Genomic DNA, 24,902 nt, shown 5'->3' on the forward strand with positions numbered 1-24,902 from the left:
AATATACTTTTGGATGGAAAAGCAACAGGAACAGAGTACACACCTTCCATTCCACAAAGGAACAACCAAATTATCATGATGATAATTATCCGCAACACAGGATACAAAAACCTGGGCTGATAGCTAAAGCAATCTGTGTGTTGTATGTCTCAAGAGGTGGCAACAGCTCAAATAGTTTCTTAATAAATAAATAAATATAAAAGGAACTTGCCTTCAGAAAATACCGGGGAGGACTTTTCCTGAAGAAGCCATTCCTTTTTCGAAATCACATGCAACTAGCGCAGCGTAGACAAAACGAAACTATCTCGAAGTAAGAAAGCAGAACTTTTATTTAAAAGGGGGGGAAACAAAGAGGAACATTAGTCAAATAATATAAAGAATCTTTGATAACGTTTTAAATTATGTACACTATTTTTATACGTAAATATCTGAAGCTATAGCTTTATACAAGTTTGCTAGAACAGGATGACACAGGGTGGGTGGGATAAAGGCATTCTGCTTTAGAAACAAAAGGATTTGGTCAACTGATTCGAACGCTTAGAAAATTTGATTAAAATACACTATGATTTCATATACAGCAATCATGCCATAATTTACTTGAAAAACATGATACGAAGTCCACAGGACGCTATTTTACAACAAATCTGCTTTGCAGTAACAGCTTCCAACGGGTGCCAATTCCCTTGTCAAATGGGTGGCAGGCAAACAGCTTGAAGCTGCTTTAAAAACACACCACTGATATGCAGAACCGCCCCCCCCCAACCACCAATTTATGAATAAAAGCAAAGCATTAATGGGAGTTTTATTTCTTTCTACAAATTTGAACTCGTAACTATAAAAGCTTTCTTATTAATTCCACCCCAACCACGAAGATGGCTTTCCCCTCAAATTATTATTTGGGAATTACCTTAATGTCATATACGTTTGTTTGAACTTAAGTTTTAGTTCCTTCTTTCCATAATTAGTGCTGCCTTTTGTTCCTCGTTCATGCTAGCCTCCTGATTTTACAGTCATTTTAGCATCCAGCGGGTCTTGAAAAGAGAAATGTTTAAAGCAGGGCTGGGAAAAAGAGACTCTGTGACTCTCCAGCTGGCTAGAGACAGGGAGAGCGGCAGGTTAGGAAACTCTGGTTTAACGTAAACCAAAAAGCATGAGATAAAGTTGCCACAAGCAAGAAGGCACAGGCAAGCTAGGACTCCTCTCCATCTCCACTCCAATTAAGGTTTTTAGTTGCTGCTGTTATTTGTAAAAAAACAGAAGTTCTAATGGAGCTTCATTTTTATAAAATGAATTATTTCACATATCAGTTATTCAAGGCATTTCTCTATGGCAATTCCTCAATTGCATAGCTTTCTCTGCACATCCTATGCACACAATTTTACTGCGGCAAATTTCTTTTTAGAGTTATTAAGAATTGGTGAGTGTCAGTACACCAGGCAAACACTGGAGAAATTTTCACAATGTGCTTCATTTACACGTGCAGCTAACCATTTGATATACAGCTGATCAGCTTCAACTGAGACTTATTGCCGGAGGGCAAATGAAAACGTTTTCACAAATACTCTCTTCACCGCTCACTGACTGTGGTGCCGTGATGACTTGTGAATCTGCAATTTGGAGGGTATTATTGAGATAGTGTGGGAAGGGGGGTACACACACTTATGCCTTCTATTAAAGAGATTCCTGGGTCCCTGCCTTCTCCAATTTATTTTCAGCACAGCCCTTGGCAAAGAAACAAACACATATTAACAAAATTGGGTAGGGGAGCTAATAGAATTTAACCCCAACATGTTTGCAGTCAAGGTAGGTAGGTGCTAACAAACAAAAAAAGCTGACCATTGTTCTGAATAAAGCAGTATTTCTGCTTTATTTTTTTTAAAAAAGTTATAACATACTGGGGTTCATCCTCTTCTTGTTCACCTGACCTTCAGATGGGATGATGCTAAAAGCAGGTAGGATGGCACACCACGAGTCGGCTTCATATAAATGTCCATTTCACTGCCTGGCAGACAATTTGAAGAGGCTTCTCAAAGAGGGACTACTTTGCTGTTGACAAAAGGAGATTTACCTGGAAGGCAAATGGCAAAGGGGTTTCACTACTGTGGAACTCGTAACGCCTGTTTTACAGAAGCAGTAAAATTTGGGGGTGGGGTTTGCACAGGGAAGGTCCTGGATATGGAGATCTGAAACTATTTGAGGGCAATAGACAGGGCTGCTGCCCAGAGCAGGGCTTCCGTTGCCGCAAGGAATCAGAGACGGAAAAGAGGCTTGTTCAATGGGAGCACAATCTCATTCTTGTGCGTTGGGCAAGGGTGCGGGCTTCCCTCTCGTACAGACACACACAGAGGAAGAGTTTGTGGCTTCCTAATCACTTCTGCACACCATACCACAAACATGCATGGCCCAGGGGTCAGCAAACTTTTTTAGCAGACCTCAGACCTTGAGGCAGGCCGGATTACACACACACACACATATACTTATACAGTGGTACCTCGAGTTATGTACTTAATTCGTTCCGGAGGTCTGTTCTTAACCTGAAACTGTTCTTAACCTGAAGACCCACTTTAGCTAATGGGGCCTCCCGCTGCCGCCACGCCGCCAGAGCACGATTTCTGTTCTCATCCTGAAGCAAAGTTCTTAACCCAAGGTAATATTTCTGGGTTGGCAGAGTCTGTAACCTGAAGCGTATGTAACCCGAGGTACCACTGGGCCAGCTTTCCTGGGCACCAGGTGCGCCCATGGACAGACAGGGTGGGTGGCGGGTCTGGGCATGCAGGTGGCAAGACTTCGAATTGGCTGGCACCAATCAAAGCCCAGCCCCCTACCTCCGCAGGGCAGGGAGAAGCCAGGAGGGAGGAGGGGCCGCTGTGGTGGGAGAAGAAATGGCGTAGCCCAAACAGATCCACATGGTGATTCCGGGACCGTCCACAGGCTGGATCCAGAAGGCAATTGGGCCTGGTCCGGCCCGCGGGCCTTAGTTTGCTGACCCCTGGCATAGCCTGTAAGCAAAGTTTTGAGCAAGGTCCTTGTACCAGTTACAACGGCTGACTCTTGCCTAGATCCGAGACATCCTGTAGCTTTGTTTCTGGATGCACTGCTAGCCTGTCAACGTAACCCAAAAGCAAGCATTTGTGCTGCTTTTGTCTTAAAGCCATCTGCAAAATATATTCAGGGCCAAACTTCCCGTGCTCAGAACATTTAGCTAAAAGAATATATTGATCTGACCGAATTTCACCCAAAATGCAGTTCACACAGAATGGATTTTTAAAATAAGAGTTTTCTTACATACCTGTTCCATTGAAGGGCAGGCTACAATCTGGAGATCTTCTTTGCTAAATTCTTCTTTTAGTAGAGCATGCAGCTTCTGGAACACTTGCTGAATATTGTTCTGAGGAAAGGAAGAAAATATTTAAAACTTTCCTTTTTAAAAAAAAATATATATACTTTTTATTACATTTTCCATTTTTTGTCATCACAATATCGATACATAAATCAAATATTATTAAATAAAATATTTAAAACTTTCCTCGCCCTAAGACCAGCCTTCAATTAAGAACGCATACAGAGAACGGATATCCAGTTTGGGGAAAAACTAATCAGTTAAGGTGACTTAGAAGCTTCATTTTTTTGTTACTTCTACATTCTCCCATTAGGCAGTTAAAACTCAAGGGGTCAGAGATGTCACTGTGTAAGAAAACCTACATTAGCAGCTGGCGGTCTACATAAGCTCCTAAGATGAATAAGGCCCCTTATGCAGCATTTATCTTTAAAGGCACTGCCTACTGGAAGGATGCAGGAGTGACAGAGCATAATAGCAGCCTTGCTGGATGTGTCTGGCCTAATCCAGCATCTTGTTAACTAGATGCCTCCAGGAAACCCACAACCAGGCCTTGAGCGATACTGTTGTTTTCCAGCAACTGGTATTCAGAGGCTTGGGGTCTGTGACCCTGAAGGTAGCGTATAAGGTAAAGGTAAAAGGACCCCTGACCATTAGGTCCAGTCGTGACCGACTCTGGGGATGCAGCGCTCATCTCGCTTTATTGGCTGAGGGAGCCAGCGTACAGCTTCTGGGTCATGTGGCCAGCATGACTAAGCCGCTTCTGGAGAACCAGAGCAGTGCACGGAAACACCATTTACCTTCCCGCTGGAGCGGTACTTACTTTATCTACTTGCACTTTGACGTGCTTTCGAACTGTTAGGTTGGCAGGAGCTGGGACAGAGCAATGGGAGCTCATCCCGTCGTGGCGATTCGAACCGCCGACCTTCTGATCAGCAAGCCCTAGGCTCTGTGGTTTAATCCACAGCGCCACCCACGTCCCTTGAAGGTAGTGTATACCTATCATGCATATCAGTCGTCGATAGGCTAATTCCCCTTTGCAGCCAAAGTTGGAGGCTATCATCACATCCTGGAAAGCCCAATTTCATAGTCCTGCTATGTGTTGCATGAAGAATCAGCTCCGCTAGATGACCCCAGATTCTAGTACGGTGGTACCAATTAATCCGTTCCTGAAGTCTGTTCTTAAACCAAATCCGTTCTCAAACCGAGACGTGCTTTCCCTAACAAAGCCTCCCGCTGCCGGTGCCCTTCGACCATTCGGCTTCCGTTCGTAGACCAAGGTAAAGTTCACAAACACTACTTCCGTTTTTGCGGAGTTCGTAAACCTAATAGTTCATAAACAGGACTGTTCGTAAACCGAGGTACCACTGTACTATGAAAGAGAAGGGGGGGACTGCTTTCCACACCATGAGTAATTTTACACACCTTTATCATGTTCCATCCTTAACTTTCCCGCCCCTAAATCAAAAAGCCCCAAACCCTGCAACTCTTCATCATACAGGAGTCGCCACAGCTCTCTGAACATTTTGATTTCCCTTTTCTGCACCAAAACTGGCTCTACAAGCCACATATGGCTTATAGGCAGCTTCAGGAAGTAAACGAAAAGAAGATTAAGAGGACAAATTCTGTCATGAACTCAGCTGCAGGAGTTTACTCCTCATCCACAAAATCACCTTTCCTGGTCACTTGAAGACATCCCTGGCACTACAAGGGCAGCAGAGCAGAGAACTATAGGTACACTAGCGAAGAAGAAGAGGAGCCAGGATGCAGCAGGAACTGTGGTATAAGAAGTGAGGACAACCAAAGACCTGGCATTAGCTACAGGAAGATTTTGCAGGCCACTCCAGTATATAGGGGACGCGGGTGGCACTGTGGGTTAAACCACAGAGCCTAGGACTTGCCAATCAGAAGGTCGGCAGTTTGAATCCCCACAACGGGGTGAGCTCCCATTGCTCGGTCCCTGCTCCTGCCAACCTAGCAGTTCGAAAGCACATCAAAGTGCAAGTAGATAAATAGGTACCGCTCCGGTGGGAAGGTAAACAGCGTTTCCATGCACTGCTCTGGTTTGCCAGAAGCGGCTCAGTCATGCTGGTCACATGACCCGGAAGCTGTATGCTGGCTCCCTCAGCCAGTAAAGGGAGATGAGCGCCGCAACCCCAGAGTCGGCCACGACTGGACCTAATGGTCAGGGGTCCCTTTACCGTTACCAGAATATAGTACCATACGTTTGTCCAAGAAAAGGTACAAACTTCCACAGAATCACCAAAGGGGTGAGCTACAGAGGTTGCTTAGTTTGAGGCCAAACAGGATCACTTGACTTAAAACACGTTGTAACAGTTTGCAAATATGAATAAGCTACTATTAAAGTAAGCATTCAAGTATGTAAAGTGAAAAACCTATAAAACTTTGTTTCTCATATTAGTAAAAAAAAGAGGGAACGCTACCGAAATACTTACCCTAACGGGCTTGAACAAGATGAACTCTGTGTCCTTGTTGGATAAATATAGCGACATGCTTTGCAATGTCAAGGGCAGTTTTGTTTTGATGGTCCTGTATGTCGAAGACACCAAGTCGGCAATCTTTGCTGCGAAACAGAATTCAAAGACATATTAGTGGCAGAGAACTTGTCCTTTTGAAATCCAGTCATGGTTTATTGGCTGCCTCTCATACGAAGCAAGCACCTGTCCTGCTACATGCTTGACACAGAATCACACAACTGCAGAGCTGGAAAAGGACCCCCAAGCCCAGCTCCCTGCAATGCATACATTTCTTTCCATACATTGCAGATATCTAAAACTGCTGTGTCAGTTCCTGTAAAAAATATATTTGTAAGCAACCCTAATCCTTCTGAAAATGATGGGATGAACATCAAAGCAATACATATAAATTGCATTAATATCCTGCCTTCCCTTCCTTACTAAGGCGTAAATGAGATGGCCTTCCATCCAGTAACCAACCAGGCCTTAACCTTAGTTCCACAAACTGACTACATCAGGGGTCAGCAAACCTTTTCAGCAGCGGGCTGGTCCACTGTCCCTCGGACCTTGTGGGAGGCCAGACTATATTGGGGGGGGGGGGATGAACGAATTCCTATGCCCCACAAATAGCCCAGAGATGCATTTGAAATAAAAGCACACATTCTACTCATGTAAAAACATGCTGATTCCCGGACCGCCTGTTGGCTGGATTTAGAAGGCGATTGGGCCGGATCTGGTCCCCGGGCCTTAGTTTGCCTACCCATGGACTACATCATGCACTTTCGGTTAACCAAAAGTAATTTGTTGGTGGAAAGAGAATAATGGCAGTCACGATGCAACAAAACGTATTGAGAAAGGGCCTCCTGGATTTGCAACCTAAAAAGTCACAGACTGGGACCCGTGCAGCAACTCCAAGGTATATTTTATTTCAGTAGTAGCGAAGTGCCCATAAGGAACTTGTGTGTGTGTGTGTGTGTGTGTGTAGGCAATGATACAACTGCCATGCACACAGTGGTGGGGCGGAGACGCCTGCTACTGCACAATATTGTCATTCTTCCCACTTACCGTATTGGCCTGAATATAAGCCTCACTTTCCCTCCAAATTCCGACCATGAAAAGTTACAAGTGCGGCTTGTATTCACGACCTTACAGTATGCAGCCAGGCGCGCGGGACACACAGCGCCAGGAGTGCGGCAAAGCCGCGCCCGCCCCGCGCATAGTCCCCCATCCTCTCCCCCAAGGCCGGGAAGGGAGAGAGTGAGGAAGGAAGGGGAAAGGCTGCCAGCAACACAGTGCGGCTTCCCCCACACCCAGTATGCAGCCAGGAGCAGCGAGGAATTGAGCGGCTTATATTTAGGTATTTTTTCTTTTTTTCTTCTCAACTCCCCTCCAATTTTAAAAGTGTGGCGTATATTCGGGTGCGGCTTATATTCGGGCCAATACAGTACAGTGGTACCTCGGGTTACATACGCTTCAGGTTACATATGCTTCAGGTTACATACGATTCAGGTTACATATGCTTCAGGTTACATACGATTCAGGTTACAGACTCCGCTAACCCAGAAATAGTACCCCGGGTTAAGAACTTTGCTTCAGGATGAGAACAGAAATCGTGCTCCGGCGGTGCGGCAGCAGCAGGCCCCATTAGCTAAAGTGGTGCTTCAGGTTAAGAACGGACCTCCGGAAGGAATTAAGTACTTAACCCGAGGTACCACTGTATTGTGCTTTGAAGGTTAAAGGCTCTGCCTGTGGCTTCCCCAAGCACCAGGTATCAGGAAGCAGGGAAAGCATATTTGCAAGTGCACAAGAAGAAGGGTGGACAAGAGCAGCAAATGTTTGCAGAAGGATGCAAAGTTACACTGAGACAGAGGACCTCTCCCTTGGCAAACACTCCTTTGCTGGCAAGCTGTCTTCCTTCTGTATGCTGGGCATGGAGCGTATGGCAAACAAATGGATTTTCTGTCCTCCATGGGACTTTTCGTTGCATGTGTACGGGAGACACTTACTGTATTCTACTTATTTTCCATTCAGCTTGGATACATGCCAAAGCGGTTAAGTGAGGTTCGTTAAAGATGGGTAACGGTCAACCCTTTGAATAGTTACCCCCCTGAATTAAACTTTTATAAATTAACATTTAAAATTTTTAAAAGGTCCGGAATGGCGAAGTCTGCAAGCCAAACGAGCTTCATCTTGCAGGAGGCAGAAAAGGAAGGGAAGCATGTACAAAGGGCTGTGAGATTGCACCTAAAGAGATTACCTGGTTGAGCCCAAGGTTGCTGCAAAAGGCTGTATTTAGGACCGCCTTGAGTAGCCATTGTCTTCAAAGCAGAAACCTAAAGAAATGAGATGGAAAACGGGCAATGCACCAAATGCTTAGCAGTCAAGTTGGTATTGCAAAGTGTTTAAAGGTCTTCATATGCAGCACCCCAGCAATACCTATAATAACCATATAAGATAGGCCAGAATTATTATTCCTACACTGCATCTGGGCTGAGTTATGTGAAGGCCACCAAAGTAATTCTCCACGGAGGCTGAGATTCAAACTTGCTGCTTCCCAGAAAACTACTAGGCTGAACCAGATCTCAGGAGCCACTAGCCAAGAAAATCTAGCTATTAGGCTTGCAGCTATTAAAACTAGAAGAAGTGGCAATTTCACAATGCCTTTTGGTAGTTACGAAAGAGCGCCCGGGAACCCTTCCAAAGGAAGCAGGTTATAAAAGGCAACTGTTTGGGCTTTCTCCGAACGCCTCTCCCAAAGTTGTATCCAGTCAGAAACTGGAAGAGAATGCAGTGAGGAAAACACAATTTTTCAAAGGCAAAATTGAGACCTGTTTCTTTACCCCCTCCTCCCCTTTAGGGCTCAAAACGAGAAAAGCTGCTGGGGTCAGAGAGATGAGCCAGCTGGCACTCTCATGAGGTTGGAGGAATTTCAATTAGGACTTTACATGTCCAGTTTATATAGGCATAGAAGTAGTAATGTGAAGGTAAAGCGACCCCTGACCAGTAGGTCCAGTCGTGGCAGACTCTGGGGTTGCGGCGCTCATTTGCTTTATTGGCCGAGGGAGCCAACATACAGCTTCTGGGTCATGTGGCCAGCATGACTAAGCCGCTTCTGGCGAACCAGAGCAGCGCACGGAAATGCCGTTTACCTTCCCGTCGGAGCGGTCCTATTTATCTACTTGCACTTGGAAGTGCTTTCGAACTGCTAGGTTGGGCAGGAGCAGGGAACGAGCAACGGGAGCTCACCCTGTCACGGGGATTTGAACCGCCGACCTTCTGATCGGCAAGTCCTAGGTTCTGTGGTTTAACCCACTGCGCCACCCGCGTCCCTGCCTATGGAAGTAGTAATGTCACAGCAAAACAAGCCTTTGGTTTATCCTTATACCTCATTATCACTTACAGGGCTTTTTTTCAACCAGAACCTCTCAGGTGGATGCCGTTGCCCTTATAGTCGTACCTTGGTTTTCAAACAGCTTAGTTCTTGAACGTTTTGGCTCCCGAACGCCGCAAACCCGGAAGTGTGTGTTGCGTTTTGCGAACTGTTTTTGGAAGCCGAACGTCCGATGGGCTGCAAGAGCTTCCTGCAGCCAATCAGAAGCCACGCTTTGGTTTCCAAGCATTTTGGAAGTCAAACAGACTTCCAGAATGGATTCCATTCAACTTCTTAGGTACGACTGTATAAGAGAAGAAGGGAGGTGTTCCTTGCGAGTTCTGGCACCTCTTTTTCTAGGTGTGAGTGTTGCCAAAAGGCATCTCAGTACAGCTGACTCAGGAATGCTTCTGTTGATAACATATTGAATGGCATTGAGGTTGCTGAGCCCATGGCCCTGCAGATGTTACTGAGCTATAGCTCCCATCATCCCTGAACACTGGGAGGGCCACAGGTTATTCTCCTTTCAGTTAGATATACCAATGTATTCATATAAGGCAACCTACACCCTCGTGCAAATTAATTGAACAAAGCATGTTTTCTATCTTACTCGTAATCCTGTACTCAAAACAAGCACGATAAGTCAGTTGATCATTATGGAGTCAGAAGCCTGCAGCCAACAGAAGGAATGATGTGCTCGCCACAATATGTTGAGGTTCTATGAAAGAGAGTTATTCCAGAGCTGGAAAAGAGGTACACTGGGATATTGCAGCAGGACCTAGCCCCCTGTCACACATCGAAAGTGGTGAAGAAATTATGACAGAGCAGCAAATACAGGTACTTGATTGGCCAGGGAATTCCCCGGACATAAATCCCATTGAGAATTTGTGGGCTATATGCAAAAGTCGCCTCCGTGCTGTAGACTGTATGACTATGGAAGAGCTCATTCAGGCGCTGACTGAAGTGTTGTACAGGGATCTGAAAATCAATAGTGACTGTTCAAAACTAGTAGACTCCATGCCAAATCGTGTTCAAATGCGGCTTAAAAATAGCGGAAGTCATATCCGTTATGAACGTACGCATATGTTAGTTTTGTATACATATATGTGAGTTTTGTACAATAAACTACATTGTTTGTTTAAATTAATTTGCACAAGGGTGTAGGTATGATATTACAGTTCTCTAATGATTTGGCGATAGATGTTCCCTGTACAATGTCTATGTTCCTTTCTGTCAACAATCCAACCAACATAAATATACCAAACACAGCCGCTTAAGATACCAATGGTGCTACCGTAGGATCTCACACACCTTCGCCAGGAATTCCTCCAGAGGCTCCACAAACTGCTTGGTCTGTTGCTGAATGAACTGCTCACAGGCAAATTTCAAGTGCCGATCCACATCCTTCTTAGAGTCAATATAGTGCTCTCTGATTTCGGGAGTGCCCTGCAACACAGACACAGTAGTTTCTCCCTTTCTCAACTCTTCGGAAATGGCTACACTTCAAAAAAATAGACTTTTTTTCAAATGCACCGTTAACAAATGCTCTTTACCTCCAGCAGGAACTGTATCAGCGCATTGTTGCTACTAAGCCTAAAGAAATGTGGAACGGTCATAGGGTTCAGGATTTTAAAGGCAGCATCTGTGGAAACAAAACCGCTTGCATAAAGTTCACATTATTTTAAGGAATGTTCTGCTTCTGCCCTTGTTCTCCCTTGACCCAAAAATATGAAAACTTTATAGAGTTTTCTATGAATTCTCAAAAATTATCCCATGGAAGTACTTTCCTTCACATGTCTAGTATGTGTACTTTGAATACGCAAATAGGAAGTCTACAAATTGTAATTGCTGTGCGTTTAAAACACAAAGAGATTTATTTGAACCTGATGAATACAGATTTATGTATATTATAATTAGCAATATACTGTTGAGGACTACATTCTTAGCACATCCGCTCATCTATATATTGGTTTCACGAGAACAAAGTAGTTTGCCAATTTTGCATTATTACATAAAATCATACATTCATCTTTTGAGAAGTTTTAAACTGGCCAGTCTCTGCTTCCACTGATATTAAGGTAAGGCACTTCATATACTGTGGGAAAGCTGATTATTTTTTAAATCTTGTCAATATATTGACTTTGACACCATCTACACAGCTGAGAAGCCCCACTTGCTTTTTGGACACAGACTTACCATATTACCCAGGTCTGGTTTTTGGCGACACACTTCCGGGGGGAACGGCGACTATTTACCTGTGCCCACTGTGACAAGATGGCAACAACAAGAAGGGAGTCTTTTCAGATCACAATTCCCCCAGAACCTCCATCAAGAGTTCTGAGTGCTAAAAGCAGTTGCAGAGGTTTCAAGGAAGGCAGTAGAAAAACTTTATAGAGTAAAAGTGCTCAAGGATGTTTTAAAGGTCTGATTTTGCTGTATAAACCTGCTTCGAATGTAATTTTATTGATGAAAACTAATAAAAATTAATGGGCAAAAATAATAATTGAAACTTCCTTAAAAAATGAGACTAGTATTTATATACTTATACTTATATTTTTACTGGAGCTAAGTTTATTTGGATTTTGCTAAAAAAACCCACACAAATCCATATTATTTGTTGTCTGAATACTAGATCTTTTGCAGATCTCCTGAAGAACATTTCTGTTTCAAAATTGATCAGCTAATAAATACCCTACAATAATAATCCAGAACAAAACGGAATACAAATACGGTCTAATATAAATAGATATAGTTTGGTTATGCAAACGTTGTCTGGTTTTTCTAAGCTGCGGATATATACAAAGCAAGTTTTTGTTAGCAAGTAACGAATTCTCTCTGGCTCTCTCTCTTAAATGCAATTCTGCCCATGATAAACAAAAAAACCTTCCCATGGGAAATGGGTTTAATTCACAGTACAATATATGGCAGCTGGGGTCAAGCCCATGGTGCATGAGCATATTGCCAGAATGCAGCCATTCCTATCGCTTAATTCCCACCTTGTCTGTCTACAGCTGCCGTGCTGGCAAAAGCTAGCAATCAAATACGAGGATGCTAGACTGTCAGCACTGGCCTCCATTCTCCACCAAAAGGGAGAAGAGAGCATCCTAACCCCCCAGACTCTGAAACTCTTATACCCACTAAAGCCAAGGCAGCACTCTGCAAATCAACTGACTGCACTAACAGACTGGAACAATTTGGGAAACTTCAGCCTAGGATCAAACACACCTGCTCAGCTTCCGGTGCCCCCTTTCTTAGAAGATCTCTACCCCCTTTTTTGCCACGGGGGAAAAAAACCTTTTCAGCAAGTTCCCTCGGGTTCACTGCCCTTGACAACTCCAGCCTCCTTCCCTCCCCTTTTGCCTTCTCTCCTTCCCCCAAGTCTGGGTGTAGCTGATGTCAGGAACTGGCTGGGCGAAGAGGAACGGTGGGATGCAATAGCCAGGGAAACCCCAGAGGAGGAAGGCTCTGAGCCAGGGGGATTGGTGGTGGGATGCTGAGGAGAAATCAGAGGGAGAAGATCGGGAGGAGGGGCTGGACGCTGAAAAGGCAACAGGGTTTAGTGAACAGGAAGAGCCTGTGGCAGGGAGCAGTTCAGACTCAGAGGCTGAAGCAGAGGAGGGTGGTCAAGAGGCTACTGAAGAATCCAGGGAGTCTCCCTCTCCTGCTGAGACAAGCTCTCCTCTGCCTGGTCTCCAAGAACATGCAGAATAATGCTTTATTGTGACCAACAATCTCTCACTATAACTGTGTATTTGCCACACTCTCATGCATTTTCAGCTTGGGGGAGGGAGAGACAGGTATGCATTTCGGTTACTTACCACCTTCCATTATTAACTGGCTGGTATAAAATTTTTATTCATCTAATAAATGCTCAGAATAAAATTATATATCAGCCAGCAAAGGACACCAGCAGGACATATTTACCCCTTTGCTTGTTAACTAGAAACTACTTAACATGACAGAGGTCTCATCCATGTTCAGCTGCAATGAGTAGAATTGTTAGTTATAAGAGCAAGTTTGTTCAAAGCAAGATAGTAGCATATTAGTAGACAAGCAATGTAACTGCTTCAAACTACAGAGACAGAACAGAAGGTATTTCTAATCCCCATTCACTGACTCATAGGCAATAACATTTTGAGGCTTCAAGTATTCCTTTTCTTACCTTGCCTCCATTTTTCCACTTGCTTTAAAATGTATTTGCAAGAATAATGCACACCTCGTCGTATTCTTTTCTTTGTATATTTTTTCCAAGTGACATTTGATAAGCACATTTGTTTTAATTATACAATGCAAATAGCTTTCCCAGCCAATTTTCTAAGTGAAAAAAAGAGCTTCCTAATTTGTTCTAGGCAAGTGATTTTTGTGCGTTTTAAGCTTCAATCCTTAAACAAAGCAAAGCTCATCTGCAGAAGGAAATGGAATGGAAAACTCAAATTTACTGTAAATTTTATTTCTCATCAGTGGATAGACTCATAGAATCACAGAATTGTAGAGCTGGAAGGGACCCTGAGAGTCAACTAGTCCAACCCTCTGCAATACAGGAATCATCCAAGGCAGATGGCCATCCATGTTCTGCTTAAAAACCTCCAAGCTAAGTTAAGAGGGTACCCAGAGTGCCAAAGAATTGAAGAACTGTAGATGCTGGCAGCAGAGTCCCTCTCACCTAGCTTGAGGAAAGTCCCCTTTCAACCAACATTTTTTAAAAAAACAGGAATGGAAGACTCTCTTCCCACCATCACTAAGTGCTGGGGAAATAAGGAAGAAGGAAAAGGTCCAAAATAGCCTGAAAGCTGACGCTCCACCATCTCAAAAGAGGATTTAAAAAGTGAAGAGGTGGTTCCTCCACAAAGGAGGAGAATAGGATGTTTAATTTGCAGAAGCAAGGCAATAACTCACACTGGGTACCCTCCTCCACCATCAGAGAAGAGACTGTACAGTACGAAGCTTACTAGATACTTAGCTTTTCTAAAAACCTATTTATTTCTAAAGCCTCTGGACATAGCAGGGACCACACCTGATAATCCTGCACCAAGTCTGCTAAAGCCAAAGACCCAATTCCCCTGCTTTCAGAAGAGGTCAAGATGGCGCAGAATGCTACCAGCTGCAAAGAAGGGTTAGAGCAGGAAGCTACAGCAACCACCAGCCAGCAGCAACCCTCCCCTTATATTGGCACCTGCCTGTTGACTCTGTCCCTTGGTGGAGCACGCTAGCATAGAAAAAATACTGTGTGAATGGAAAGCAGGAGATCCAGGTACCATTTTTAACAGATAAGAGTTAGGAGGATTTGAGTTTAGTTTTTTTAAATAAAGAAAATCACCAGAACTGATGTGAAGGAATACTAAAGGCTTTCCGGGAACTTTCCCATCCGGCCCTCAAAAGAAAGGCTGAGTTCGAGTTAGTTCAATGCAAGAGAATGCACAACAGCATGCAGGCGATTGCAGGTGAACATAAACAAACAGAGGGACAAACAACAGGCTGCATGGAAAAGCCGCTCTTGGGAACTCCCACACTTTTTCTTTTACATAAAACCAGCCACGTCTTTCTCCACCCTGAATTGCTTCAGGCCAGTAGCATTGGGAGGTTTCGAGTCTTTTCTTCCTGCACCACTTCCCTGATTGAAATCGCCACCAAAAAGATAAATTACAAACTATAAATTATAAACAGATAGAAACATTGGCAGGATTATTGTAACAACCTGCAGTTTTGTAAGAGTATATATTGAAAAAGATGAATAAATGAGCAAATTAAGTTAATTTGGATATGCAGAAGATATTAAAAACCAATTTAAGGAACCACAGAAAGAGGGGGATGGAAGTCAAGTTTTTGAAACGTCAAAATGATTGTAAAATCACTGAAATGTATAAACCTGAAAAGTACAGTGGTACCTCAGGTTACATACGCTTCAGGTTACAGACTCCGCTAACCCAGAAATAGTGTTTCAGGTTAAGAACTTTGCTCCAGGATGAGAACAGAAATCGTGCCCCGGCGGCGCGGCAGCAGCAGGAGACCCCATTAGCTAAAGTGGTGCTTCAGGTTAAGAACAGTTTCAGGTTAAGTACGGACCTCCGGAACGAATTAAGTACTTAACCTGAGGTACCACTGTATGAATGAGTAAAAAAAGCAAAGAAATCTCCACCAAAAAGATAATAGCAACTTTTGGAATGGGTCGATTTTGATCAGGAATATGGTGCAAGAACTAAACTCCCTTTCTCCAAACGTCGCTGCCCTGATCCAATTTGAGAGGTGCCTGTGGTTGCTTTTAAAGAAAGAAAAAGATATTGGGAAACCTGGTAACGGCTCTCCAATGCAACATGTAGCTTGGCCCTCAACCCTCGTGGCTGGCACATCGGAGGAGGGGCAAACCCACTCAGACTGACCAGTCAGCACAATGCAGTACCTCTAGTTTTCTTAAGGTCCAGGGAAATTTCCTTAATGGTGAATTCAGTGTGGAAAGGAGCAATTTGTTCACGAAGAATCAAAAGATGTTTGATTAAGAAAAGCTGTCCGTCAACCTGGGTCTAAATTGTAACAAAAAATTAATGTAAAAAATAAAGAGAAAAGGGATAGACACTGGTCAACCGGTTGTCCACTTATTAAAAAGCAATATCATCCCCTTTGTATCCTAGGATACTACCAACTTCCCATTAAACCATATGCACATCTCTTACAAACACGCTACAGAGAGGCAGCAATTCATATTCGTGCTATGCACTACTGCTTAAAAGAGGGCAGAGAGATTGCTGCAAAAGTATGTGGGGTCCCTAACAGCATTAGAAATGTTTGGATTCTTTTGCCATTGAATTGTTCTATTTTTGAATCGTCACATGCAAATCTGTAAGCACCTGCATTTTAAGTCTGAAGGGACGGCAGGTGGCGCTGTGGGTTAAACCAAAGAGCCTAGGACTTTCCGATCAGAAGGTCGGCGGTTCGAATCCCCGCGACGGCGTGAGCTCCCGTTGCTTAGTCCCTGCTCCTGTCCACCTAGCAGTTCAAAAGCACATCAAAGTGCAAGTAGATGAATAGGTACCGCCCCGGAGGGAAGGTAAACGTCGTTTCCGTGTGCTGCTCTGGTTTGCCAGAAGCGGCTTAGGCATGCTGGCCACATGACCCGGAAGCTGTACGCCGGCTCCCTCGACCAGTAAAGCGAGATGAGTGCCGCAACCCCAGAGTCGGTCACAACTGGACCTAATGGTCAGGGGTCCCTTTACCTTTACCTTTTAAGCCATTTCAGCTAATTTATACTGCTGAATGGAAAACATCACCATGCTATCAAATATGCTTTTTCTTCAGCTTCCCCACTCTTTCACAGTTACCCTGCTCATATCCTTTCTTGCCAATCTCAATCACCACCAGAAATATCCCACATCTCCACCCGTCTTTGTTTTTTTGAAAAGGAAAATCTCATCACTGTTCTTTCCCCATTTGAATGAAATAGCGGCTAGGCTAGACTTATGCACCTTCCCATAGGCATACAGAATTCAGATCTCCTAAGGAAAAACAGAAGTACATGCACTTCAACTATTTTTCAAAACAGTCTCAAATTTGGTGCAGTGCACTCCTAGGAAAAGTTTATAGAGAACCTATTTATATGAAAATATTACACATTAGCAATATGAAAACCTGTATTATTACATCCCTCCAACACAAAAGAACATTACCCAACCTTGTTTTTAGAAATGGAATCTGCAGCTGTTAGCAAAGACTGTATGCAGGCAGATAAGGCCTCCTGCGATAATCCTTGGAAGACTGCCCTCTGGAGAGGAAAAAGAATGCAAATGTTCATAAAGGTCAGGCCTTTATCCTTGAGGAAGGTCATCTAAGGCTGGCACCCTCAATTTGCAAATTTAAGCACTATCACCCCATGCTTCATTTGTATTTCCCCTCAGTTCCTCAAGACACCGGATTTAGAAAAAATAATATACCGTATTTTTCGTCCCATAGGACGCTCCATCCCATAGGACGCACCTAGGTTTTTTTTTGGGTGGGGATAAAGGGAAAAAATTCCCTAACCCCCCAAAACCAGGTCGGGGAAACCGAACCAGGTCGAGGAACAGCGGGATGGCAGCGCTGCACCTCCTTGCTGTCCCCTGAGCTTGTGGGGCTAGCTGATGTCTGTCCGGCGGGCGGGGTGCTCTGCTTCAGGGCGCCCCTCGCACCGGGCAGCAGGCTGCTATCCGCAGCGTGGGAAGCCCTGCAGGGAACTCCCGCAGGGCTCCAACATGCTGCGGATGTCTGTCCGGCGGGCGGGGCGCTCTGCTTCAGGGCACCCCTCGCGCCGGGCGGCAGGCTGCTATCCGCAGCGTAGGGAGCCCTGCGGGACCTCCCGCAGGGCTGCCTAGGCTGCGGATGTGTTCCCGAAGCGCCGGGCACTCTAGGAAGCAGGCTGCTATCCGCAGCCTAGACAGCCCTGAGGGAACTCCCACAGGGCTGCTTAGGCTGCGGATGTGTTCCTGAAGCCTGGAGAGCTTCAGCGAAAGCCTGCATTCGCCCCATAGGATGCACACACATTTCCCCTTCATTTTTGGAGGGGGAAAAATGCGTCCTATAGGGCGAAAAATACGGTATACTATGGCCACAATTTATGCAATGCGTGAAACAAACAGTAACTCCAAGAAGGTATTGAGAACTTCAGAATTTATTGCATGGGTGCATCCAGAGCTTTTTTTCTAAAAAAAAATGTTTAGGAGTACTCTCATTTTCCCACTTATATTGAAATACTGCCCCTCAATGAGGCCAAACTTTGATTCACAAAATGTTTAGGGGTATGTGTACCCCTGCCTCCCCCCCAAAAAAGCACTGGATGCAGCCACAGAAAGAGGCATTTAACACAAACGGAGTCGTGCTCATCATTTATTCTCAAAGGAAGTCACAGAATGTGTCTGATCTTGTTTGTAAACAGGGGTGTTGCAAGTCTGGGTGATCTGAGAGAGCCAACGATTTAATGCTATTTTGTCTATTCACTGCAGCCATTCAGAAAGACCTTCCAACATCCCAAACAAGGCTGTTTTAATCGCAAGCTTCCACAACATTTCAGGTACAATGTTACTGGAAGAGTAAACAGGTATATAGTATGTCTTAAAACAAAGCTGCATAGGCCAATTCAAAGATACTGGGCCAGGATTCAACTAACCAGGCAAGCTAGAAGAAACCAATGCAAGCGTTTCCAGTAGCGAAACAGGATTTCTGCCCCTCTCCTCTCCCTGTGTGCCCCCATACCTCCCACAATCTGCTCTGGAGGGTCAGGAGAATGCTCAGAACAGAGCACAGAGGAAGGAAAAATGCTTGCACTGGTCGAATATTAAGAAAAGTGTGAATTCCTCCAACAGCGGCACATATGACCAAAGCCCACATACAATGACTAGTTAACCATGGTTAAAACCAACAGGAGAGAGATTGTGCATCTCACTTCTGGAGCACAAATTTCAATTGTGCGTTATGATCTTTACTGCTATTGACTGCTAAGGTTATAGAGTTTCTTTTGTACAGGGTTTCTTGGGAGTTTTCTATGGGTCTTGCTTAATCAGGATTTGAAACAAGGTCTCCAGCAGTGGAGGTAAAACAAAGCCATCTTGGTTAGCAGCCACTGACGGCCCTATTTTCCAGGCTAGACATAATTCTATACCTACATCAATACATCTGTAAAGCTTGGAGAGGCACACAAGTGTTCTTCTCACAGTAGGGTACCACATCCCATGCAGATCTGCGGGTGAAATTGTAGCATGAAGTCTAGGATGGCAGGATTCCAATGCATCTGTAACACAAAGATCATATTCAAGGCTTGCTACTACAGAACTTAATATGCAATGATAAACTTTATAGTAATCAATTACAGACATGCTCTCCCCCCCCCATTATCAAAAAGGGGTGTCTTTAGGTTGACACATTTGCACTTTGTATTTTAAGAGTTGGCACCTGTGGTTGGCAGCCTTGATATCCAATACAGCATCAGAGAACATAATACAGTATCAGAAAGTATACTATCGGGAAGTGTCTCCCTTGGGTTGACAAGTAAGGCTTCCAGCAAAACCACCAAGGGAAGAAACTTCCTCTCAGGTCCCAGACTGAGCCTGGAACATGGTAGGCCGTTTTAGGCAAGTGAAAAGCAAGATATGAAAACACAAGGAAAAACATTAAATAGTACAAAAGCACTAAAAAGATAGAAAATAACCATTAGGAGATGCCACTGGACTCAGAATGTCTAAATTGGATGCTGATAATTCAGACATCCAAGAATACTATTTGCACTGACTCCTGCTTCCCTTAGGGACGCGGGTGGCGCTGTGGGTTAAACCACAGAGCCTAGGACTTGCCGATCAGAAGGTCAGCAGTTCAAATCCCCGCGACGGGGTGAGCTCCCGTTACTCGGTCCCAGCTCCTGCCAACCTAGCAGTTCGAAAGCACATCAAAATATAAGTAGATAAATAGGTACCACATGGGACGTGGGTGGCGCTGTGGGTAAAAGCCTCAGCGCCTAGGGCTTGCCGATCGAAAGGTCGGCGGTTCGAATCCCCGCGGCGGGGTGCGCTCCCGTTGCTCGGTCCCAGCGCCTGCCAACCTAGCAGTTCGAAAGCACCTTCGGGTGCAAGTAGATAAATAGGGACCGCTTTCTAGCGGGAAGGTAAACGGCGTTTCCGTGTGCAGCTCTGGCTCGCCAGAGCAGTGATGTCACGCTGGCCACGTGACCCGGAAGTGTCTTCGGACAGCGCTGGCCCCTGGTCTCTTGAGATGGGCGCACAACCCCAGAGTCTGGCAAGACTGGCCCGTATGGGCAGGGGTACCTTTACCTTAAATAGGTACCACTCCGGTGGGAAGGTAAACGGCGTTCCCTGCGCTGCTCTGGTTCGCCAGAAGCGGCTTAGTCATGCTGGCCACACGACCCGGACGCTGTACGCTGGCTCACTCGGCCAGTAAAGCGAGATGAGCACTGCAACCCCAGAGTCAGCCACGACTGGACCTAATGGTCAGGGGTCCCTTTACCTGCTTCCCTTGCTATCTTAAGATGGATAGGGAGACTGTCCCAACACGAAAAGCAGGCAAGTCAGTCTCCTCAGACCTAATACAGCAATTTGGGGGATGTGTGACAATAGATCTCCCCCTGCTTGGGTGCCAGCAATGTGAGGAGTGTTTCTGCCAAGTTCTTATTTATGTATTTATTTGTTAACCCAGTACTGATGGAAGCAGTTCAATTTTTTTATTCATACTTGATCCATCGCACTAATCTGCACTGAATGGATAATCACTTTGTGGGTTCCAAGTGGGAACCAGGAACCAGGAAGCTTTGAGTGGGAAGGGGGTGTAAGTGAGTCAAGGGACTTAACGTGAATCTTTTGTTTTGTTTTGTTTTGTTGTGTTGTGTAAAAAAAAGGTACCCTCAGGAAGTAAAGACTGCCCCAGGACTACTGGATAACGTCTTCATGATTCCACAGCTAGGCAGAAACCAAGAAATCTATCTTGTCATGCCTCTTTGCAACCCCTTTGTAATAGGAATCATGACCAAAAAAACATTTCAGATTATAACAGCCACAAGTAATTACAACTACAGGTTCAATAATGATATTTAAAATACCCAAAAGCTAGTCCTTGTTAAAATATAAAATACCGTATTTTTTGCTCTATAAGATGCACCAGACCACAAGACGCACCTAGTTTTTGGAGGAGGAAAACAAGAGAAAAAAAATTCTGAATCTCAGTAGCCAGAACAGCAAGAGGGATCGCTGTGCAGTGAAAGCAGCAATCCCTCTTGCTGTTCTTGCTTCTGGGATAGCTGCGCAGCCTGCATTCGCTCCATAAGACGCACACACATTTCCCCTTACTTTTTAGGAGGGAAAAAGTGAGTCTTATAGAGCAAAAAATACGGTACTTCATTTCATGTTTGCTTCTCTCTTGAGATCGCTCCAAATACTGAAAAGCCATAAGCAAATACAGCTGTCATTATTAGCATGTTTTTACAAGTACAAATTACTTCAAATAACCACACACCATTTTTTACCACACTGCAGTTCTCCGAATCTTCCAGCTTCATATCTGAAAATGAAGGATCTGCAGGCAACTTTCTCTCTTCATCTTTTAGACTTTGGGCAATTTGCTACCAGGAAAAGGAAAACAAACAATTATTATATTATATTACGTTACATTATAATATTTCCATCACAGAATTTCCCACTGATCTGCAAGAGAACAATGCTTAGTCCAACTCCTCAGGAGGAAAGTGGTGTGTGGGGGGGTGCTACAACTGACACATCATGGCAGTTATTGGGGGGGGACCTCCTGGAAAGTGGAGTCAAGTATCACATAGTTTCTGTTTCAACTGGAAAATCAGTCCTGCATTTCCCATAAGCTCCGCAAGGGTCTGGGTGTCTAAGAAGCCACATCATTGCAGTTGGGTTTGCCTGCCAAATTAACAACCCTCCGGCAAATGAGAAAGTTCACCTTGAAATATTTTCTCCCACCTTTCATTGTTTTTTTTTAGATGTATGTCAGAAACGATAATCTGTTTACCAGTTAATTATTCCACCAGTGTGCCACATAGTGGTCCAGTCAATGGGTGCTCTCCATCCAATTTAGCCAGGCAATTTAGAAGAAATACCTGTTAGCCTCCCTCCTTTCCTCTCCAAAGCCAGTCACCAAGAGCAACGCCTGCCTAGCAACTATCAATATTTATTTATTTGACATATATGCCACCTTTCAACCTGATGACTCTCAAAAGTTGCTGAAACACAGTCACAACTTTCTGTACCATTAGCAAAATTCAACAATGCATTTATTTGTCACCATCTAGTCGTCCAAGGGACACGGGTGGCACTGTGGGTTAAACCACAGAGCCTAGGACTTGCCGATCAGAAGGTCGGCGGTTCGAATCCCCGCGACGGGGTGAGCTCCCGTTGCTCGGTCCCTGCTCCTGCCAACCTAGCAGTTCGAAAGCACATCAAAGTGCAAGTAGATAAATACTTCCCTCCGGTGGGAAGGTAAACGGCGTTTCTGTGCGCTGCTCTGGTTCGCCAGAGGCGGCTTAGTCATGCTGGCCACATGACCCGGAAGCTGTACGCCGGCTCCCTCGGCCAGTAAAGCGAGATGAGCGCCGCAACCCCAGAGTCGGTCACAACTGGACCTAATGGTCAGGGGTTCCCTTTACCTTTATCTAGTTGTCCAGACATTGGGACTTTACAGAGCACTCCTCCAATTGCATAGTGAGGGGACCTGTATTGTCTGGATTTAGGATAATTATATGCTTTGAACCACCCTTCTACTGAATGCTGCTTCAATGGACACCTTTACATTTCATTCCTAAGCACTCTCTCCACTTGCAAGTCCACCAACGGGTCCGGAGAGCTATGAAGTGGAGGCAGTACATAGCCATTGTAGCTAGCAGCCATTGATAGACAAATTCGCCACAGCTGGGGCACAGTTTGGGAACTCCTAGCGTAGTTGAATGCAAGGGGTTTTGCCTGTTCAGAATCGGACAAATGCATGGACCCTTACCGCCATCATTTCCAGCTTAGCAGGATAGGCAAGATCACCCGGGGCCGGTTTGTAGCCTATAATGTCAGTCTGAATGTAGATATGCGTTCTGTAGACCAGACGCTCTTGAACATCCTCCAACATCTGCCTAACTCCAGCAGCAAATGCAGCCAGCTGGTCCACTGTTAGAAAAAGGAACAAAATTAAAAGCATTAATTTCTCCTCATTGAACTTCACTGATTATGGCTAAAGCCTTAACAATTAGAGTTGGTCAAATCATCGCAAGAGGTGTTGAAATTTTGGGAGGTTGGTTAGTTACAATGGAATGGTCTCGGTGGTGGGGTGCACATTTTTATTCTTATTTATTTATGAATATTATTTTGCCAAAAAAAATTATGAATGAATGAATAAACAATTAGTGTTGTTGTTGTTAAAATTTCTATATCGCTCTTGATCCGAGGATCACAGGGCAGTTTACAATATAAAAACACAAAAATGCATAACATAGTAAAAGAACAATTAATAATAACTCTCCCCCCCCCCCGATGATGCATAATTATAGTTTTGAATGCACAGATGTTATAATACTGTATAATAATTTCTATCCAGATTAAAATCATTATGGATTTTCAGCTTTACAATTCACACTTTAATGTAAAGACAGTTTGATTTTGGCTGCTGCAAATCCAACCCCATCTACGCAACAGCTGAAATACACTTTAAGCGAGAAACAAAAGACACAAAATAAAAACTGGTTGTCTTTCTTGGACACCAGAGATTAGGCTGTGGAATCCTGATTTCCAAAATCAGGATTCACTGGACAAAAATGTTTGGCAGCGGGAGACCCCATTAGCTAAAGTGGTACCTCAGGTTAAGAACGGTTTCAGGTTAAGAATGGACCTCTGGAACAAATTAAGTTCGTAACCAGAGGTACCACTGTACCTAGTCATAAACAACATTATAATCAAATAGTTCTAGAAAAGGGGTGTCTGGGTGATAAAATGTGTTCACCTGAAATATAGGTACATTATCTACACGACATCAGAAGGCAGTTTTGCTAGGAATACTGTGCACCTTGTAAACTTCAGCACATCTGAACACTTGCAGATGGTAAGCAAACAAACTGGAACTCAATGCACATAATAAACGAGGGAGAAATGAATCACATCAGCTTAGGCTACTGAAAGTCCCTGCCTTCCATATTCGTTTTGCCATGTGGAAATTTCCTTCGGAGCAGATCCCCTGTATGCCTCCACCCCATCAAAGCAAAAGTAGTTGCCTAACTTCTCCTTCTATTCCGCTGCTAATATCAGCTCACATTTCGACTGTGCATGAACGTGCTGGTTTCCAAGAGCTCACTTTACTTGATTTTGGGCACCCCATAATTTAATGGAACTTGGCCACTGTAAAATCGGATTACAACTTATGTATGTGGATGATACCCAGCTCTACCTCTCTTTTAAATCAAAACCAGTGAAGGCGGTGAAGGTCCTGTGTGAGTGTCTGGAGGCGGTTGGAGGATGGATGGCGGCTAACAGATTGAGGTTGAATCCTGACAGAAGTACTGTTTTGGGGGACAGGAGGTGCGCAGGTGTGGAGGATTCCCTGGTCCTGAATGGGGTAATTGTGCCCCTGAAGGACCAGTTGCGCAGCCTGGGAGTCGTTTTGGACTCACAGCTATCCATGGAGGCACAGGTCTAATCTGTGTCCAGGGCAGCTGTTTACCAGCTCCATCTGGTACATAGGCTGAGACCCTATCTGCCTGCGGACTGTCTCGCCAGAGTGGTGCATGCTCTGGTTATCTCCCGCTTGGACTACTGCAATGCACTCTACGTGGGGCTACCTTTGAAGGTGACTTGGAAACTACAACTAATCCAGAATGCGGCAGCTAGACTGGTGACTGGGGGCGGCCCCCGAGACCATATAACACCGGTCTTGAAAGACCTACATTGGCTCCCAGTACGTTTCCGAGCACAATTCAAAGTGTTGGTGCTGACCTTTAAGGCCCTAAACGGCCTCAGTCCAGTATACCTGAAGGAGCGTCTCCACCCCCATCGTTCTGCCCGGACGCTGAGGTCCAGCGCCGAGGGCCTTCTGGCGGTTCCCTCATTGCGAGAAGCAAAGCTACAGGGAACCAGGCAGAGGGCCTTCTCGGCAGAGGCGCCTGCCCTGTGGAACGCCCTTCCAGCAGATGTCAAAGCGATAAACAACTACCTGACATTCAGAAGACATCTTAAGGCAGCCCTGTTCAGGGAAGTTT

The 24,902-nt window shown here is 44.7% G+C and overlaps 1 protein-coding gene across 1 annotated transcript in view; it reads right to left on the minus strand.

Annotated features, from left to right (window-relative positions):
* Positions 1-305: 305 nt before the first annotated feature.
* COG3 (component of oligomeric golgi complex 3) overlaps positions 306-24,902 on the minus strand; it is a 46,636-nt gene continuing 22,039 nt past the window's right edge. The window contains exons 13-23 of the mRNA XM_081911726.1: positions 22,664-22,824; positions 21,164-21,269; positions 18,811-18,935; positions 16,848-16,937; positions 15,582-15,702; positions 10,738-10,826; positions 10,496-10,630; positions 8,072-8,147; positions 5,794-5,921; positions 3,290-3,388; positions 306-2,068 (exon numbers count right to left, since the gene is read on the minus strand). Coding sequence (XP_081767852.1) covers positions 2,039-2,068; positions 3,290-3,388; positions 5,794-5,921; positions 8,072-8,147; positions 10,496-10,630; positions 10,738-10,826; positions 15,582-15,702; positions 16,848-16,937; positions 18,811-18,935; positions 21,164-21,269; positions 22,664-22,824 — 1,160 coding nt within the window. The 3' untranslated portion in view covers positions 306-2,038. The remainder of the gene's footprint in view (positions 2,069-3,289; positions 3,389-5,793; positions 5,922-8,071; positions 8,148-10,495; positions 10,631-10,737; positions 10,827-15,581; positions 15,703-16,847; positions 16,938-18,810; positions 18,936-21,163; positions 21,270-22,663; positions 22,825-24,902) is intronic.

This window comes from Podarcis melisellensis (assembly GCF_964234715.1).
Source record: "Podarcis melisellensis genome assembly, chromosome: 5".
Lineage (NCBI taxonomy): Eukaryota > Metazoa > Chordata > Lepidosauria > Squamata > Lacertidae > Podarcis > Podarcis melisellensis.